Source organism: Haliotis cracherodii, unplaced genomic scaffold (assembly GCF_022045235.1).
Source record: "Haliotis cracherodii isolate W230 unplaced genomic scaffold, xgHalCrac1.p SCAF_10, whole genome shotgun sequence".
NCBI lineage: Eukaryota > Metazoa > Mollusca > Gastropoda > Lepetellida > Haliotidae > Haliotis > Haliotis cracherodii.
Genome location: NW_027266265.1, coordinates 28,365,959 through 28,386,039, shown reverse-complemented (window position 1 = coordinate 28,386,039; position 20,081 = coordinate 28,365,959). Strand labels below are relative to the sequence as shown.

Genomic DNA, 20,081 nt, shown 5'->3' with positions numbered 1-20,081 from the left:
TTTGAGTTGGCAAGAGTGGGAACATGTGATCTATGTATTTATATACGTATGTATGTTCTTGTCAAATTTGGTGTAAGGTTGAGAGACGTTAGTTCGTAAAGATCACCTTTTACCTGATGTTCAAGGTCTTGTTCCTTTCATAGTCTCATTCACCCATGAAGATTTGTGTTAGAATAGGTCTTTAGCAACCCATGCATCATGTAAGAGGTGACTATGCTTGTCATAAGAGGCAACTAATGGGATCGGGTAGTCAGGCCTGCTGACTTAGTTGATGCATGTCATCATATCTCAGTTGTGTAGATCTATGCTCATGATGTCAATCACTGGATTGTCTGGTCCGAACTCGATTATTTACAGACCTACTTTTCCTAGGTGTCTTCTTATTTGTGTGAACAACGTAGCATTGGTACCAGATTGTGATTTCAATGCCCATCATTCTTGGAGTAAAGGATATCAATAAAACTTTAAGTCTAAATAGGAGACAGTATTCAAAATCTAACATTTGATAGAGAAAATGCCTTTAAGAAAACAATCCCAATATTATTGAACTATTATCCAGCATGGAATAATTAGTTTAATACCATGCTTTTTGGTCTCTGTCTTTGAAAGATTGATTGCATCCGTGAGCGTACCTCCCTAATATTTGCGGAGTACTTATATCTTACGTGGAACCTCATCTCAACCCACCTGGCAACGTGATCCTACACTGAGATGTGGGAAATTGGCCGAGAGAGGAAGTATAGTTTTATGCTGTTGTTAGCAGATACCAAGCATGTGGTTGGGGACACCAAAAATCTGAGCAAATTGTTTTGCTGTGACCAGTCAGTAAAATAAGCATCGGTCCGTGCCCTTTTGGAAAATTGACGAACTTTAGGAACATGCATTAATCCAGTCAATAAAACAAACCATGAAGCAAAGTCTATTCAGCCAACAGTTTATTCACAGCACAATTGATTCCAAAATAATTAAAGTAGGGTTACAATTTCAAAATCAACTTTGACAGGGCTGAAATCTGTACACCAGACATTGTTGGTGTCTGCTTAACATAGGCTTCAACAAGTGTTGACAATTTCCTAGTACACACTCAATACATACCAGTATTACCTGCAGAGTGTGCACGTCACAGGGAGTTCCTGATGTAATATGTACATTAGTTACATATCAAGATTACATATATCATAATCTTTACCTATATTACATTGTGTGAAACAAGACCTAACAGAAACATCGACACAAGCTAGGACTTTCTGATATGCAATCAGAAATTCAAATATAAAATCAAACATTTTGCTGGAGATTTTAGACATTTTCTTTCATACACAAGATATTTTAAGTCATCTTGTGTCATTTCTTGTGAACTGAATAATCTGATGTGCATAGATAGGAATATGCAATGACTCACACTTGTATACCTGGAAACAAAATCACAATGAAACACATAAACAACTATAATGCTTTGATATGATACAAAATAGGAATAAGGTTACGGAGAGATTTGATTAATTTTATCTGTAGTCGTATTCTGGTTAAGCCAGAACAAAATTTACAAGATAAACATGTATTTACATTTGATAAAATAACCAATGACTGGACAATTAAAAAGTAATGTACCACTACACACCACTCCATCTGCATGAAAAAACTGATGGACTATGACTGAAGCTCTCACTTAGAAATATACTAAAATAAAATTCTAAAAGAAACAGCATAAAATGTTACTTATAGCTGTTTTGTCATGTACTGGTGAATTTTTGCATTGTGCAAGACCAATTGAATTATTTGATTTTGTAGATTTGCCAACAGCCAAAAACAAACAAAATATACAAAGGATCAGTTTTATGCTAACTTAGAAAATGATGACGTCTTATCTTCACAAAACTCTATCTTGAACCAAAAGTTAATATCCAATTCCTATTGTCTATTTCATTTTTGATCAGTTACGATACATTCATCCATACAACAAGGAAGCAAATGGTATGGCCTTAATTAGATTAAAGACAACTGTACAAACTATCTGCCGAGTTCAATGGCATTCATAGAACCCAATTTATGTTGCCAGTTGTTATGTATGTTTCTGACAAGTGGAACACAGGAACCGAAGGACATTTATATTCCTTACACTGTATCGCTGACCAGTATACAGCATGTTTGAAGAACATTCAAGTAAATTATCTTATTAATGATATGAATAAAATACACCCACATGATATGATATAATTTACACATTTTCTGTTAGTCAGGACATCCAAAAAAATCTCAGAATAATATCATGCCCAGGTATTTGAATCATTAGCATGTCCTTGGTGTGAACCAACAAGAAAACAATGCTGTACTGCACAACCACATGTGATTACTTTCAAGGTTCACAGAACATTTTAGAAAAGGGTGACTGTTGGTAATGTTCTGTTTAAAATACATGCTAATCTCAAAGTTGTCTTCAGTATAGTTTATTCAATCAGACATCTAAATGAATGAAGTTCTACCACCAATATAACAAAAGACAATATCAGCTAGTGTGAAGGAGACCAATATACAGTACAGAGAAAGACAATTCAGAAATATACACCCATATCATCGTGCAGACTCCGGAACAAAGGAAACTTGTCTTTGGTTTATTGCAACATATGGTATAGTGTATAAAAAAGAAGCATGAGTGTATGGAGAAAGCTTATTACTTTTCACAAAGGAAGGACTATTCGGTATAACTTAGGCAAATAACCATGAACACAGTGGTAAGTGTGGCATTACCATGTTATGATGGAATCATGCATAGACTGTAGAGCTACTAAAGTGAGTGAACATGTAGTTGCAACCATTCCCAAGACTGAAACATGAAGTACGAGCCAAACAGTTCAAATCATAATACCAAAAGTTGAATCGCAGGGGACACACACAGGACCTGACAACTTCCCAAAAGCATTCTGTTATGTCTCAATCATGAGCATATCTTGTCCAAAGTCCTGAAGTAGTTCGTAAGTAAATCTGTATTATCAACCACTTTTGTTCCGACTAAATTGGCTAAATGAGTTATTGGCATGAATTATTTACCCAATTATCACATTGAACCAGCAATATGACATTCAGGGGATGTCTCATAAGTTTTCAAGTCTAATTTCTCAAATAAGACCATACGCTGTTTGTGATGCAGTATCACATTTGAGTCTTCAAAACATCTGAGATCTCAAATAAGTGATAAGGCTCAACATGTGAGAAGGCAGACAAGACCCTAGCTGTCTACATTTACCGTATCCCCTCATACATTCCTTGTTTAATATCAGTGTTCTATTTGTCACTACTGGAGGCTACAGATGGTCCCATAAGAAAAGTCCAGATTGGTTTCCTAAACCTGTACCAGTCAATGTTTAGTGCTAAAGGATGAGATTGGTATATAGATCCTAAACATACAGTTAAACACTGTTGTGTCAACTTTGATGTGTCAAACTGACACTTGTCTCGAAGTAAAATTTGGTCCCTGCATATTCCTTCTTTATTCATCATTTTAGTTGTGTTGAGCCTCAGGTAACTCGAAGTAATTACGTAGGTTCCGTCAACTTCGATACAACAGTGTATGACTGTATTTCATGATTTGTAGCCTATCGAAGATTTAGAAGTGTGTTGTAAATCCTACAGTGGACATCGGTAAACGTTTCTTATGGGACTGTATGTAGCCCCAATTGTGATAACAGAAAACCTGATACAGAGCAGGAACGGGTGTGGAGATTGGATAACAACAGCCAAAAAACCTGAGTCTGGCCAAACCAATCATACACTGGGTTACCCATCACCCTGCCTCTCAAACCAACGTCACATTGATGTGATGCTTCTCTACAACTCCAATCTTATAAGACATGACAGTGTACAGGACTTCCAGTATAGAATCATCAGTAGAGAGCAACACCATGCCTCGTAGCAATGAGAAAAATAAACTTAGTATGAGATAGTAACTAGTGTCGTAGATTACTAACTGCATAACAGGTATAGGTCTGACATCCACAACATGATAATTTCAGAACGTGCAAGTATTTACAGAATCGCAACTGGCAAGACAGGGTGACACTTTCATGTAATCTTTTATTATAATGAGAGATTTTTCAGTCTCAATTTCTTGTTCCCTGTGAATACACCAGCATTGATAAATCTTCTGATTTTGTTTTGTTTTAATATATTATTTACATTTATAAGGTTCAAATGTTCATTATTATACATTTGGACAGCAGAAAAAAAGTTACTCTATTCTGTATAATCTGATGATTTCAGGATCTACTTCTATACGGTTTCATACAAAACTGATTAGCATTCATGTTTATTGCATGAGCAACAAAACACCCAGTGTTATTGTAGTAACATACATGAAATCAATAAAAAATATAGAAAAAGACATTTGACTTTTATACAATACAATCCTGTATACAAGCTATAGTACATATAAGACTGTACATACTGGTACTAAGGTGAAGGTCACTCTAGAATGAGGCATGTCGTTCAGTGACTCCTCATTTCAACTGGGCAATAGGGAAAGCAGGTAATATGTAATCCTTTGCAGATATCGTTATACACTGGTTGTTGTGCAGATATCATACATGTCATCACAATAAGAAAATGCATTCTGCTAATTTCTCTCTCAAAGCCCTGAATTTACCAAAATGATTGTTGATTGTTGGTGAAAATTTGAAAAAGAAAGAAGAACAATTATCAACAGAATCACAATAAATAAACAGGATAAATCACAGTAAAATGATGCATGCACTGAGTATCAATAATAACCACAAATATGCCCAACAGAAAAAGTTGGTTTCTCCTCTTTGCATGAACCGATGCTCTGGTGTTTAGTTTTTAATCCCAAGTAAGTGCAGATTCTGCTTTCTCTCCTAGCGACAAAGCATCACTGCCACACAATAGGCATGATACCACTCATAATACGAATATTTTGTTCCCAGATTCAAAGGGACATTTTCTTCAGATTATAATATACAGATACAGAAATACCAAACCAACAGTCGTCATATTAATTGAACATAACAAAAAAACCAAAACATTAATAAAAAATAAATAGTAAGAAAACATACAACAGATTTCAGATATCTCTAGTTTACTGACAATCATATTCATGACTATCACTGCCAAGTGACATCTAATACCAAGCCTAAACACGACAGGAACTTGTCAATCATACTGAAGATGGTCTACAAATTCATTGTTTAAACATCACATCTGTGTTGATATCAATAAGTTACATCCTAGTAGCTCACATCATTTCTGCATATTATTATGGACTTGATGCAAGCTATCCACAAATTCAGCTCTGTTAGTAATATTTACACAATAAATTAGTAACACTGCCTGAAAGGTAATTAACACAAACCGTTTATATAACATTGTATAATATAGATACAATATGAAATGTTCTCATAAACTGCATTTAGCAAACTCAAGCAAGACTCAGGAACAGCTTACAACTTGGGCAACATCATTAAATCCTACCAGAGTAATGAATAGCTTAACCCTTCTTTGATGTGTACTCTTAGAGTTATCTCCCTTCACCTTTTCAACAGACAGCTCCTTCCCACGTGTGACACCTTCGTTACAAACTCAGTATCATCACTGCCGTCAGTGTGCAAGTAGCCAGTACAAGAATCTTGAAATTTGCCCTCTAACCCCAAATGTAGTCACGTTTATAATTTTGCTTATATCTTTGGGAATGCGATCATAGTGAATTTTGAAAAGATTTACGACTGACCAGATTTCACAGATGAATTTACCTTTTTGTTTGTTTGATCAGATTGGTTCGTGATTGTAGACAAAAGGAAAATCAACCAATTTTCCCCCCTTACATTCTTACATGGTAGTTGAAATGAAATTCAAATTGACAAACAAAGAAAATAATTTAGCAGGGGTAAGAGTATTCAGCTTCAAGGGAGTCATCACTTGTTTGTAAACATAACAGTCATTCGGTTGCAAGTTCAACTCCAACAGGCCACCTATCACAGTGGGGAGCTTTGACTGGTGGCAGCAATAGTATAGAGAGCTCTGCAAACGGGCTATCGCTGTGAGGAGCTTGTTTCAACAGCAACTTCCACAGAGTGTCCAATCCTTCCCAGGCATCCATGGCATCCATCACTGAAAGGTTAAGATGCTCAAAGAAATGGTGTAAGTCTAAATCCCTGTTGTTCCCAGGGATCACTTCTATATACATCCACTGATAAGAATGTCAGTGTATATACAATCTCTGGTACAGTCCCAGGGTTAAATCACAAGTTCCAGCTGTAATATACAGATTATCATCATCTCAGTCGGCGTCATCAACGTCAGATTACAGATGTCATACTATCTTGACATATTTGTCTTTGTACATAGAAAAGATGTGACATCTAGGAAATGCCTTTCATTATTCCTGGCCAAAGCCTTCTGTTTCTTCAATGGCATAGTTGAGTTTCTCTACAAGTTGTTCGTAGCTACGGTATGGTGGGAGGTCGAGTCTGTTGAAACATGTGTGACTCCTTGGCAGCCATGTCTCTTTGCCAACCTTCTCTATACAGAATCTCTGAGGTCCATTGCTCCCTAAAATGACAATCAGAATATTCAAATTTAAATGGAAGCAACAATACTTTTCCATCAATCTATAAAACAAGAACCTATGAGGAAATTTATGTTGACATTTTGTTTTGCCATAATATTTCAGACAATCATAATCAGTTGGTAAATAGCTTGAATAGATCAGTCTCATTTTGAGTATCAAATAGACATACAGCAGATAGAAATGGCCATCCTATGCACAACAATGAATTCTCAGCTTCATAAGGCTTGAGTTTCAATCATGATTGTGGCTTTCTTTATTTGTAGCCATAAATTTTCTGACTATGTTGCTGAAAATTAAAACTCATTAAAGTCAGATCTAAGTTCTCACTACCGCTAAAAAGGATATGAAGACATCCCATTACAGGTCAAGACAGAAAGACCAATTGCGAACTTGAAACCAATGAAATGACTTCAATGAAGTTTCAAACAGGTGACTACAAATTTAGACTATGTTCACCATTCAAAATTTGAACAAAAGAATGTTCAGGAATGTACAATAGATCGCAGAAACTGTATGGCAGTACTTCCAACGAAATATGCAAAGTGTCTTCTGTTCAAATGTTCATCCCATTGAAGCAAGAGAAAGACAATAATTTTGATGGAATCAGTTGTTCAGTCTGTTACTGATAAATGCCAATCAAACAGCCCGTAACTGTAGTTCGGAATACCCCATGTTAAAATTTTTAAGGTTGCATGATTAGAAAACACATTCCGACTGTCACTTTCCTGATTTGGTAAGCAATGCTTTAATTGGTTGGATGAAACGTCGTTCTGATGAGACACGTAATGGGATGTCCTCAGATCTTTTTTCAGAAAGAACTAAGATTTGATTTTAATGAGATTGTATCTGGGTTATAATTTAGATGGAATTGATAAAAAAAAAGATGCCAACTATAGTCCACAGAGTGATACTTTCACACAAACTAAGAGTTGTTTATTGTCCTTTCTTGTTCATATTTTAGACATTACAGCAGGTCAACTAGCCACTAATAATACTCAAAAAAATCTCTTCCAACAGATGCCACATGTAGCAAATTCAAACAACTGTTTCAAGGACATTCATTTTTTTATAAATAGTTACATGAAATAAATGTATCTGTCATTTAGAAACTTTACAGGTGACTGACAGATGACACCAATCTGAATCACTGTGCACACCTAACAAAGAGGCTGGCTACAGAATGTCAATTTTAGGAAGAGAGAGAGTGGTTAACATTTTTCTGAAACTGTACAAATCAGAAGAATTTCTTGGTCAAAGCCACTGAATAGAAAACAATTTTGATGTAGTAAAGTATTACCCATGAGTTCTGCAAATCCTCCAACTGGCAGTCGACAGGTCCCTGTCACAAACTGAAGGAGACGCGTTCTCTTCTCATTGTCAATCTCACGCACAAACTGAAAGAAAGAATTTACACTCATATAAATCACTGACTGATGGTCACACAGTGTTAATAGCATGGGATTTGATTGAAGGGTTAAACTGTGTACCTATTGTGGGATTTTCGGACCATATTAAATTAAAGGTACATGATGTTTTCGATGCTATCACTAATTGAATGTTACGCTGTATACATATCAAGGGATCTCGGACCATATCAGCAACTGTCCTAATCATAACATCAACTGGGACAACGTCCAAATCCTCTCCCAACAACCTCCATGATTTCACAAAAAGAAAACTAACAGAAGCAGTCCACATTCGCCGCCACAAGCCATCAATCAACAGAGATCAAGGTTATTTCATCCCATCCGCCTACTATGAACTCATCAAGCAATAATCACCTATCCTGCTTAATTGGCTTCATGTCCCATTGGCTTCTACCTATGTGTTCTCTGTCTATCATGTTGTGACAATATTATCCCTTTGTTGTCAACACCTACCTATGTTATCCCACTCATGTATGCAATTGTTACTGTTAATCCTCCACCTACTATATATATTCTGTACTATGTCCCTCATTCAGTCTTGCTTGACAACGGTATAAGGATCTATACCGAAACTTGTAGAATTTTCCTATTTGGAATATTCTATAGTAATACGTTACCACTTGTTATACCGAGGCTGTTGTCTCCCACAGCACGTGCATAGCCACCTCAGCTCCCATTTGACACCCTTCACTCTTGTCTCTAGCGAGAGCAAGTGCTCGGGGGACAGTCGGGGGGGCACACCCTCCACGTCGTCAGAATGAGTGGTATTAATGCCGTCGGCGGGTAAGCATAAGCGACCATGCCCGTCCAGTCAAACGCGAGAGCATCGTGATCGATGGCCCTCTGGTCCGGGACTGGTGATACAAACAACGGGCGTTGATTGTTGAATCTGGTTGCCAACAGGTCGACCATCGGACGACCCAGACATTCGCACAGCCACTCAAACACTACCGGATTGAGCATCCACTCCGTGGGGCTCCGATCACGAGGCATTGACAGAGCGTCTGCCAGTATGTTCCGCACACCGGGAATGTGACGGGCGTATACCTGGCACGGGATACTGTCCACCATAGCGTAAAACTCAAACGTGAGATCCAGTAGCGAGTGACTGTGGGTTCCCCCCAGTTTGTTCACGTAAGACGCTACCATCATGTTATTGGTCGCCAGAATGAGTCGGGCGTCGACGAGACGATGCTTCCATTGATTGACTGCGTTGATCACTGCCTTGAACTCGAGGCAATTGATGTGAAGATCTAGTTCGTCTACGCACCACAGCCCCGAGCTCACCTCTCCCACTAGAGAGGCATCTGTATACAGGTTCAACGTGGCCTGGAAGGGCCGCATAGAGACTCCTGATAAGACATTGCAAGGGACCGTCCACCACTCCAGATGCGGTCGGAGCCGATCCGGGAGGGCGACGGATGCACTGTTCTCCTCCTGTGCTAACAACTGGATTAGAAACCGTTGCAGCGGGCGGAGTTGGAGACAACCCCGTTCGGTGCAGTCCTGGGCTGACACAAGTAGCCCTAACAGCTGTTCCCAAAAGTGAACCGTCTGTTGCACTGCTAAGACTTTGGCAATCATCACCTAAATCTTGTGCCACCGGTCTGGGGGGGGGGGGGGGGACAAAAAGGCGATGGGTCACCGTGTCGAACCGACCCCTGATGAACTTCAAGTTCTGTGAGGGGGTTAACTTGCTCTTGGGGAGATTGACAATCCACCCCAATTGCTCCAAGTGTGAAATCGAGCTGAAGAGACAGCACGTCCGTCATCCGATTCGCCACTAGCGAGTCGTCCAGGTACGCAAAGTACCTGATGCCCCTCTTGTGGAGGAACCCCACTATTGGGGTGGTTAACCAAGTGAACAGCCAGGGAGCGGACGATAGGCCGAATGGGAGTGCTACCCACTCGTAATGCTTGCCTTGAAAGACAAACCTGAGATACTTGTGATGGTCCGGATGCATAGGAACAGGCCAGTCGACGGGCATGATCAGAGCTTTCTGAACTTGGGCGGCTTGAGCAGGTAAAACTCGTTGAATGACTTCAGATTGTGTTTGTTTGGCACTGTCCTTCTTGGGAACGAGAAATATCCTGGAGTAAAACCCCGGTGTTATTTCTGGTAGGGCTAACTCCCATACCGCCCTCTTCTCCACCAACCTGCCGATGGCATCGGCCAGGATGGGAAGATTGGTTTCCGATTAGAAACCTTCCAACGGGGCAACGGTGAGCGGCGGATCCGCTTTGAGATCTAGCCGATAGCAGTACCGGATCGTACCAACCACGGGTCGTTGAACACTTGTTCCCAGTTCTCCCAGTAAGTCTGGAGTCTGGCTCCCACCGGGGAAGGAGAGGGGGGCCTGACAGGCCAAGTGACTCAGGTTCGCCCACGGGCCAACTGAAGTTGACGCTGTCGGCATAAGAACCCCTCCAGTGAGAGTCACCTAGACGGCTTGGATGTCCCCCAGTTCCCCTTCTTCTGGCGAAAGGGCTGCTGATTGCCCTTACCGGAGCCCTCAGGGCGGGGCTTCTTCCGGAAGAAGAAGGACCCGCCTCCTTAGACTTGCCGGCAGCAGCATCCTGGGGGGCACTCAGCACCCAGGCGTCTATGCAAGGACCAAAGAAGATCGAGTGAGTGCCGAGAGGCTTCGGCAGACGAAGAAGCTCCATGACTGGGGAGGCAATGCGAGACCCTGACCGGAGGCCGCCACGAAGGCTTTCTCCAAGGAAGGCTTGATCCCGAGCAACATGGTTGATGCGGGGAAAGCCTTTTCGGACGACTCCTCGAATACCTCGGCAGAACCCACAGAGCCGTGGATTCCCCACAGTACCGACAGGGGCTTAGGCATGTCCTCAAAGATATCATATACCATAGCCACGCGGTCCTTAACCGATAGCGGGAGCAACGGTTCAGGGGAAGGACCGGTGACCACGGAAGGGCCGGGAGGCCGGGGACGAAACAGCCAGGGGCCTATCCTGAGATAAGGCCACCAGCTTGGAGTCCACAAGTTGAGAAAGTAACGCTGCGACGGAATCCCCGGACAGCCCAAGGGCCGCCAAGGGATCCGCCGCAGCCGTGGAGGTGGTACCCTCAAGGGGACCCCGACAGGACGAGCCAGCCACCACAGGGGTGGAAACAGACTTCACGTACAGCCTGTAGTGCTCGAACGCCTCAGGCCCCAGACCCTCGCACATGGCGCACCGGGTGTCCCCGCAAGGAACCCTGCACCGCGGGCAACAATCGTGGGGATCCCGAGAAGAGAGGAATTTACGGCACAGGGGTAGAGGGGTGGAGGATGGCGAGACTTCCATGTCTGACATTGTTTACTATGAACAAAGAGTAAAACATGGTTACAACACACACACCACCAATATTCACAAACGAACATTTTCCCAAGAAAATAAACGAGCATTGCGAATATAGAACATACACATATAGCATATAGGGAAATAGGTGATGTAAACCCCCAAGACATGCTATAACAGGGGAATGTAAGACGCAACGTGCATACAAGACACCCCGCAGGTATATAGAGGAAAGGGCGGGAAAAAATTTCCTTTTGGCGGAAAAAAAAATTCCCAGCGTAGTTACAGCAAACGCCCCGAAATGCACAGTTTATATGAGTCAATAAACAGTAATAAATATTACCAAAGGTTGGAGAAACAGGAACGCTTCAGTCAATATACGTCTTGCTTGAGCAAGCGAAGAGACAAGAGTGAAGGGTGTCACATGGCAGCTGAGGTGGCTACCCACGTGCTGCATGAGGTAATTGAGATCTCTGTGGTAGATTTTGCTATAAGAGCAGTTGTGGGAGACAACAGCCTCGGTATAACAAGTGGTAACATATTACTTAATGTTATATCACTTTTTACAGTATTAAAGAAGTTGTTATCCACTTCTGAGTGATGCCTATAAAACAATTTATCAAGGGATCATCAGACCCGACTGTATACCTTCCAGAACCAAACGATTTGCTTGCTGTTTCTCTGGTAGTGCCTGTAAATGGTACTACGTTCCCAGTCATCCACATCAATCTCCTGCATACCACACAGCATCAACTGAAACACAAAGGTACATGTATATGGTACAAGAATTTCACACTGGCCACAAAATAGGACCATGACAAGCAGTGGTGTTCTCATTCTGTTAATTACCATCAGCTAATCACTGCTAATAGGAGTAGTTAACACACAATATATATCCAGCACATGTGATACATCATCAATAGACAGCATCAGAATTCAGACTGATCCTAAATGTGAGCATAGCACTATTCATATGGACCACATCTTCCTTTTACACTAAGTGTCTGATTATGCAGTGCATGCCAAACCCCACATGAACTTTATCTATTCTTATGGTAAGTGTTCAGTAGAAATACTGTAATGCTACTGTGCTACTGTTGTGCTACTGTTGTGCTGTACTGTGATGCTGTTGCTCTTGTGCTTGTGACCCGTACTGTGATGCTGCTGTTGTGCTAGTGCTTGTGAGCCGTACTTTGATGCTGTTGTGCAAGTGCTTCTGAGCCGTACTGTGATGCTGTTGTGCTAGTGCTTGTGAGCTGTTCTGTGATGCTGCTGTTGTGCTAGTGCTTGTAAGCCGTACTGTGATGCTGTTGTGCTAGTTCTTGTAAGCCATACTGTGATGCTGCTGTTGTGCTAGTGCTTGTGAGCCGTACTGTGATGCTTCTGTTACTCTAGTGCTTGTAAGCTGTACTGTGATGCTGCTGTTGTGCTAGTGCTTGTGAGCCGTACTGTGATGCTGCTGTTGTGCTAGTGCGTGTAAGCCATGCTTGTGAGCCATACTGTGATGCTGTTGTGCTAGTGCTTGTGAGCTGTAATGTGATGCTGCTGTTGTGCAAGGGCGTGTGAGCCGTAATGTGATGCTGCTTTTGTGCTAGTGCTTGTAAGCCGTACTGTGATACTGCTGTTGTACTAGTGCTTGTAAGCCGTACTGTGATACTGCTGTTGCTCTAGTGCTCATGAGCCGTACTTTGTTGTTGTGCTAGTGCTTGTTAGCCGTACTGTGATACTGCTGTTGTGCTAGTGCTTGAAAAGCCGTACTGTGATGCTGCTGTTGCTCTAGTGCTCATGAGCCGTACTTTGTTGTTGTGCTAGTAAGCTGTACTGTGATGCTGCTGTTGTGCTAGTGCTTGTGAGCTGTACTGTGATGCTGCTGTTACTCTAGTGCTTGTGAGCTGTACTGTGATGCTGCTGTTGTGCTAGTGCTTGTGAGCCGTACTGTGATACAACTGCTGTTATTAATGCTATACACTAGGACTGACCTCCAGCTCCCTCTCATCAAAGTACTGCAACCATTGCAGAGGCACCACCTCGTTAAAGCCCTCCAGGAACGCCTTGCTCTGCTCCTCAACTCCTCGAGTGAAGCGCCAGTTCACCATCAAGCTGAAATACAACATATACCTCAGTTGCAGAGCATCAGGTTACTATCTAGTTCTTTGGCTCACATTCTCGTCTAAAAAAACTCTTGAATGATCAACTGTTTAACACTGCACTCTGCAAGATTCCAGCTATATGACGGTAGCTGGTAAATAGTATGGACCAGACAAACCAGTGATTAAAATGGGCGTGGAAAATCAATGCCCAACTCGTTATGTCCACTCATCCAGATCACTGAACAGACAAATGTATCAGCTTCAGTTCTCTGCAGACAACCTATAAGTTTACCAGACATTTAGTCAAGTTTGATCAAATACTTGTACCATATACAACTATGAAAACATCTGAACATTGTGAGTATGACCAAACAATCCCACTGATGGCAGTCTATTGCTAACAGTTCTGAATTCGACCATACTTTAAATGCTTTAGGATACCTCTTCTGATGAAGTCAATCACTCTCTTATCTCACTTACTGTAAAAAGCTATAGAAGGTCATACTGGATGCCAAAACCATTTTTGTTCGACTACAGTGTCAAAATGGACAAATTTGGAGGGCACAACACACCATTATTTTATCTACTATCTGGACCAGTAGACTTTGTATCTGGACAAGTGAATTCTTACTGTTTACTTGTCAAGGGACAACTTCACAAGTTCCATATTTCCACACATCTCCACCAACAATCCACTAAGTTGGGGTACAATGACATGCAGTAAACCAAGTCAACTTGTTTCCAAGAATTGTTGTTATGCTTACTTGATGTACTCCTCCTTGTTCTCCTCTGTTACTTTGATGTCTCCGCCGCCCTCCTTGAGATCATGCTGTTCAATCTTACCCAGTACTTCAAAGTCAGCCTGGAAGTACAGCTCCAGGCCACACTCATCAATGTTGTTGTCTCTGTAGGAACACAGTCCAAGGTTAGCCAGATGGACTTACGTAGCAACACATTACTACATAACAATAGGGGTTTAACGATTCACCTCACATTTGGTGCATCATGATACTCCTTGCTAGGATGAAATTATCGTATCAATACAAAACAAAACAAGCATAGTCATGGGCGACAAAATTGAATGAAACTTATTGTAGAATACCATTTTCTGTACATTGGGCGTCCACTCTTTCATTATTAGCTGAAAACTACTAAATATGAATTCATAGGGTCTCATTCCTCTTGATGGAATATGTCTCCTCTCATGGTAAGTTTGGACTTTTTCATTGATCACAACCTTACAATAGAAAAATGTATCAATCACAACAAATCCTTAATGTTACAGTCCTAAAAGCAACACTTTTGAGAAGAATAGTTTAGATCATTACTTTGAAAAAATCCTGACGAGGGAAAATTGGGATAAGAAAAAGCAGTTGTCTCCCTTGAAACCATTAAATATGAAAGGTTTCCTGAGTCAAACTTACTTGATCCACAGGATCGATGTGTAGAACTCAGAATCTACAGATTCAATATCTTTGACTGTGAGTTTCTTGTTCAACATCCTCTTGTAGAAAGGCATAGTGAAGCCGCTATCAATGAACTTCCCATGATACAGAGCCTGCAAGCCACAAACAGTATACATCACGTACACAGTAACAGTGTTTGAAATTAATCATCAAATTCAAGGGGCTCTTGTCATAAACCTAATGTCAAAGTCTGAAAGATACACGGGTCCTTTGAAACACATACCATAGGAAAAGACCTTTAAGGGCCCCAGCACTCTCAGTAACTTCAAATGCTGATGTGAGCTTCTTATAATGATCATATAGGACATTATACTCTTAATTTCAAAGGGTATAGGCTGATGTGAGCTTCTTATAATGATCATATAAAACATAATATTCTTAATTTCAAAGGGTATAATATAGAGGACATTATTTCTTATGGTCATTCAAAGGTAACTAAGATGGTGAGAAAAAAGGGTAAGATATATCACTGAGAATTCACATGTTTACATGCTTATGATTATTCAGTTCCATTTAAAAATGAAAGGATGCTGCATGTGTTCTCCTCCCTTGACTTACCATGGCAATGAACCTGCCAATGAACCTGAAGTAGAGCAGGTGGTCAGGGTTGACACTGGAGGCTGGGTTGATCTGTAGACAGTAGTTGCTGTTGCTAGCATACTCGAACAGGCAATACATGGGGTTGAGAACATCGTGAGACAGGTGGAAGAACCACTCTCTGCAAAGTGATAACATAATTCATGGTAAGAAATATGCACAAGCTAATGGACATGACCGCATAAGAAACTGAAGAAATTAAAATCTGAGAAATCTTTTGAATCAGTATGACTATCAAAATTTTGTAACTACAATTAACAAAAAACATTCAAATAAGACAATAAAATGAAAAGCCCAAATATAAACTCTTTACCTGGCCAAACCACCATAGTCAAGTCCCTCCTCTCCCTTGAAGATGATGTACAGCCTCCGCCTCAAGTCATAGGGTTGTAATCTCATGATCTGCAGGACACATGGTATAAGCACATCGTGTGAAATCAATTCTACAACTATTTATCAAAATGTCAAATTTCTGTCCTGGTTGGAACTATTCTTGCAGGAAACACGGTCATTTCCAGAGCAATATAATTAAAATCAGAACTGTGAACTAGAAACAGTTCAGTCACGTAAATGATCAATAATAATACGTCGACAGCATCATTTATGGTGTATCGTTTTACCTGTGCAAAGGAGTCCTCAAACATGTTGTCTCTGGACACTGTGATCTTGACATGTCCTGGGAGGGAGTTGGAGTGACAGAGGTATCGGAATTGACCCAGCTTCCAGCGGAAACTTCTCTCATACTGGATTGGCACACCATAGGCACCTTTGGGTCTGTGGGGACATGGTCAATGTGAACATTATTACATGAGGACAGTTTCTTCAGTAAACATCAAACAATAGTTATCATTGTGAATAATTCTAAGAATACCACCTCTATCACATCAGTGCCATAAATTCCTGTTAATGCTGAGAACCACACTATAAATTTTTATAAATTTTCAACAGACGTCCACTACACTGCCAACATATCCAAAGTTGTGAGGGAAACCCTATCCCTTGCCAGAGGCGCCACTGCGCATGCGCAAGGCGGGAATCTAGTCACTTCTTTCAACCCATACTCTCATCAACTAGATGCAGATATTTGGGGAGGTGGGAGGGATTAATTCCTGATGTGATAGAGGTGGTATTCTTAGAATTATTCACAATGATAACTATTGTTTGATAATTCTTGTGAATACCTCACCTCTATCACATCAGTGCCAGTATACATCAGAGGGACCGGCGGGTTCTGGTATCTAGCATCCCATAGATATTTGGCTAGTGAAGTGGTAAAACCAAGGATTATATGCCAAAAGGAGTCTTAAACGGATGTGTCTAATAGTCTACTTACAAGACTTAGACGTATAGAATTTTCAAGGCGTCATGTGAAGGGTATATGTATATTCCCTTGTGATACTTAGACATTTTAGTGACGTCGTTTCCTGTGATGACGTCATCTGTGACGTCACTTCCGGTGATGATGTCATCTGTGACGTCACTTCCGGTGTCACTGTTCTCCCGTATCACTTATGACGTGGTTTACCGTTATGCCCTTTTGGATAGTGATATTTAACGTATCTTAACGTTTCTCCGGTGTGATGACTCCTATGACGTCACTTCCGGTGGTAGTACATTGACGTTCCTATCATGTAGATTACCGTATATCACTTAATCCTTCGATCTCTGATTTCAGTGTTGACATTTGCCCTGTTTTACTAACTCAATAGCGCAGTCCAGTAACAAAGTACAACTTACCCTGAGTTCATGAGGTACTTCTGAAATCCTTGCCCCCCCCCCTCTTTTTTCCCTTTCCTGGAAGAGGGAGGGAACAGGTTACTTTACTTGGTGACTATCACCTGGGCGGCCACCAAAGGCCCCAGAGTGTATAGTCCCTTTAGATCGGTCTGTATGTCTCGTAAGTAAAAGTTTGAAAAAGTGTTGTGGGACTTCCACTGGCAGCTGGCCACGATTTGTTCGATGGATGTAGTATTCCATGTGGCTAGGCTTGTTGCCAGTGCTCTGATTTCGTGGGATCTGCAGCTACCCCAAATCGGAGTGGAGATTTGCGCCATTTTATAGCTATCTGTGATAACTGTTTTCAGCCATCCCGCTACAGTGCCCTTTGCGATGTCCTTTTCTGACGAGGGCTTGCAAGAGATAAATAGGCGTTTTCTCTGCTTTCTGTGGGGTTGAGTCGCTGTGATAAAATATCTCAAGGCTCTTATGGGGCAAAGCAATCTATCCGGGAAGTCCACACTTTTACTTAGGGCTGGTATTGTGTATTGCCGATGTCCGAGTGGGCCGAAGGTTGACGACTGGTTTTTGGCAATGAATTCAGGGAGCGATCTGAACGACACTGCTTTCCATTCTTTGGTATGGGTTACAGTGGAGATATCAATAGCGTGTAGTTCTGACACGCGAGCCGCCGTAGCCATGGCTAAGAGAAAAGCAGTTTTCTTGGAGACTGATAGTAATGTCGCACTACTCATGGGTTCATACAGTGCTTTCATCAATGCTGACAATACTATAGATAGATCCCATTTAGGAAAAGTATGTGGTACTTTTATATCTTCCAGGGCAAAAGACTTCATAAGTCGATTTAGTACTGGATGGGTACCTATAGATAGGTTATCGTGTTGTAATACTGATGACAGGGCTGATCTATATCCTTCAATAGTGCCGTGTCGTAATTTCTTGTCATTTCTGAGATGGAGCAAGAAATCGGCTACTATAGGTATCGTTATATCTCGATGTAACTGTTTTCCTCTTCTCCTTTCGACGAACTTGTCCCATCTGTTATTGTATAATGCAGATGAGGTTGGTCTCCATGAGCTAGCCACTCTTCGTGCAGCTGATTTAGAGTAACCGGCTGCTTGCATCTTATGCGAGATAACTTCCAAGCGTGAAGATGGAGGTTGTCGAGGCGGCTGTAAAATATGTCCGTCTTTGATTGTCTCAATATGTCGTGACGTACTTGGAGTTTCAGAGGTACTTCTATCAGGAGTTGTAGAAGTCTGGGGAACCAAGCCCTTTTTGGCCAAGCCGAGGCTATGAGGATTATGACACAGTCTGTTTCCTCTATTTTCTTCAGTACTCTGTCTACGACAGCCTATGAGGGAAAAGTGTATGCAAACATTCCCTCCCATTCCATGGCGAGCGCATCGACTTGGAGTGCTCGTGGGTCTGGTACCAGGCTGACGTAGATTGGTAGTTTGTTGTTGAGACATGTGGCGAATAGATCTAGGTTTGGAGTATCCCATAGCTGGGTTATCCACTTAACCACCTCGGGATGTAGTGACCATTCTGTGGGTACTATCTTGTTCTTCCGGGATAGGTAATCTGCTAGGATATATAGCTTGCCCGGTATGTGTCTTGCTTCGATCTTGCAACTAACTGAGTCTACCAAGGCATATAAACATGTAACCTCCTTCAGTAAAGGCCGAAACCTTGTGCCTCTGTAGGTTAAATCTTGGATAGATGTGAGCGGGCATAGGCGAGCCATCCACCAGCGTCTCGCTTTGACGGCCTGATCGAGTGCGCTTGTTATCATGTGCTCTACTCTTGCATATCTGTCCTCTGGGGGTGCTGGTATGCCCTTGTTGAGCAGAATCTTGCGCCTATGTAGGTGATGCCTGTGTGGGTACTAGCTCTGTTTTAGAGGGTGAACCAGGAAACCTAAGAGTGATAGTAGTGAGGCACACTGTTTAAACTAATTGTGATTGTCCTGATCGGCCAATAGGAAATCGTCTATACATCCGAGAAGCCTTATGAGCCTATATGGGCGCAAACCGATGATGGGATTGGTGATCCTGGTGAATAACCATGGGGCTAAGGATATGCCAAATGGTAGTACCCTGAACTGGTATCTCTGACCGTTGACTGCAAAGCGTAGGTACCTGGAATACTGGGGAGTAGAACCCGTGAGTGGTCTCTGACTCCTTTAAGATGCTGATAGCCCCTTGCTGAACTTGGGTAATCTTGGGTCGATGTCTGTGAGACTGGCTAGTTCGACTGGATTCGATGTGGTCGTATCTTTGATCTCCTGTAGTTCTAAATCGTTGTCCATAGGGCAAGCCATGTCGATAGGGTCTGAAGGCATTTCCGGTGGTATCCCCTTCGGGGACTGCTACTGCTTCCTCCTCTGCGAAGTGGGATGATCATCTTTAGCAGGAACTGTGCTGATATCCAGTCTTGTGCTGATTGAAGATCTTCCTGCATCTTCAGTATGTGTTCCAGTGAGCTGTGGATGAATCCGGTCCGCTGTAGTGTCATCTCCGTGGGGTGTCTAAGTGTAGGCCTACATTCTGATTGTTCGGGGTATGACGTGGAGAATTGCAGCTGCAATCCAGTTAATGTATGAACTGAAATTAATCATCTGTTTGTTGACATAATCTAAGTCCCTGATTATGGCCATGTCAACGTGCATTTTAGAGTTAGTTTCTTAACCAGATAGTAGAAAAGTTCAACGATGCTCGGCTGTTGTGTGCAGGGGCAACTTGTGTCGTGTAATCACTCTTATTAATGGCAGGCATAGCCAGTCTAGCATTAAGTGCCGAATGTAGCATTTAATGAATATTCGATTCTTGATGATGTCATCAATATATGACGAACAGGGAAGGGTAATTTATAGAGTTCTGCA

The 20,081-nt window shown here is 41.7% G+C and overlaps 1 protein-coding gene across 1 annotated transcript in view; it reads right to left on the bottom strand.

Annotated features, from left to right (window-relative positions):
• Positions 1-918: 918 nt before the first annotated feature.
• LOC139454240 (E3 ubiquitin-protein ligase Su(dx)-like) overlaps positions 919-20,081 on the bottom strand; it is a 37,584-nt gene continuing 18,421 nt past the window's right edge. The window contains exons 12-20 of the mRNA XM_071235846.1: positions 16,081-16,234; positions 15,774-15,862; positions 15,422-15,581; positions 14,822-14,955; positions 14,162-14,302; positions 13,287-13,407; positions 11,956-12,060; positions 7,875-7,971; positions 919-6,558 (exon numbers count right to left, since the gene is read on the bottom strand). Coding sequence (XP_071091947.1) covers positions 6,386-6,558; positions 7,875-7,971; positions 11,956-12,060; positions 13,287-13,407; positions 14,162-14,302; positions 14,822-14,955; positions 15,422-15,581; positions 15,774-15,862; positions 16,081-16,234 — 1,174 coding nt within the window. The 3' untranslated portion in view covers positions 919-6,385. The remainder of the gene's footprint in view (positions 6,559-7,874; positions 7,972-11,955; positions 12,061-13,286; positions 13,408-14,161; positions 14,303-14,821; positions 14,956-15,421; positions 15,582-15,773; positions 15,863-16,080; positions 16,235-20,081) is intronic.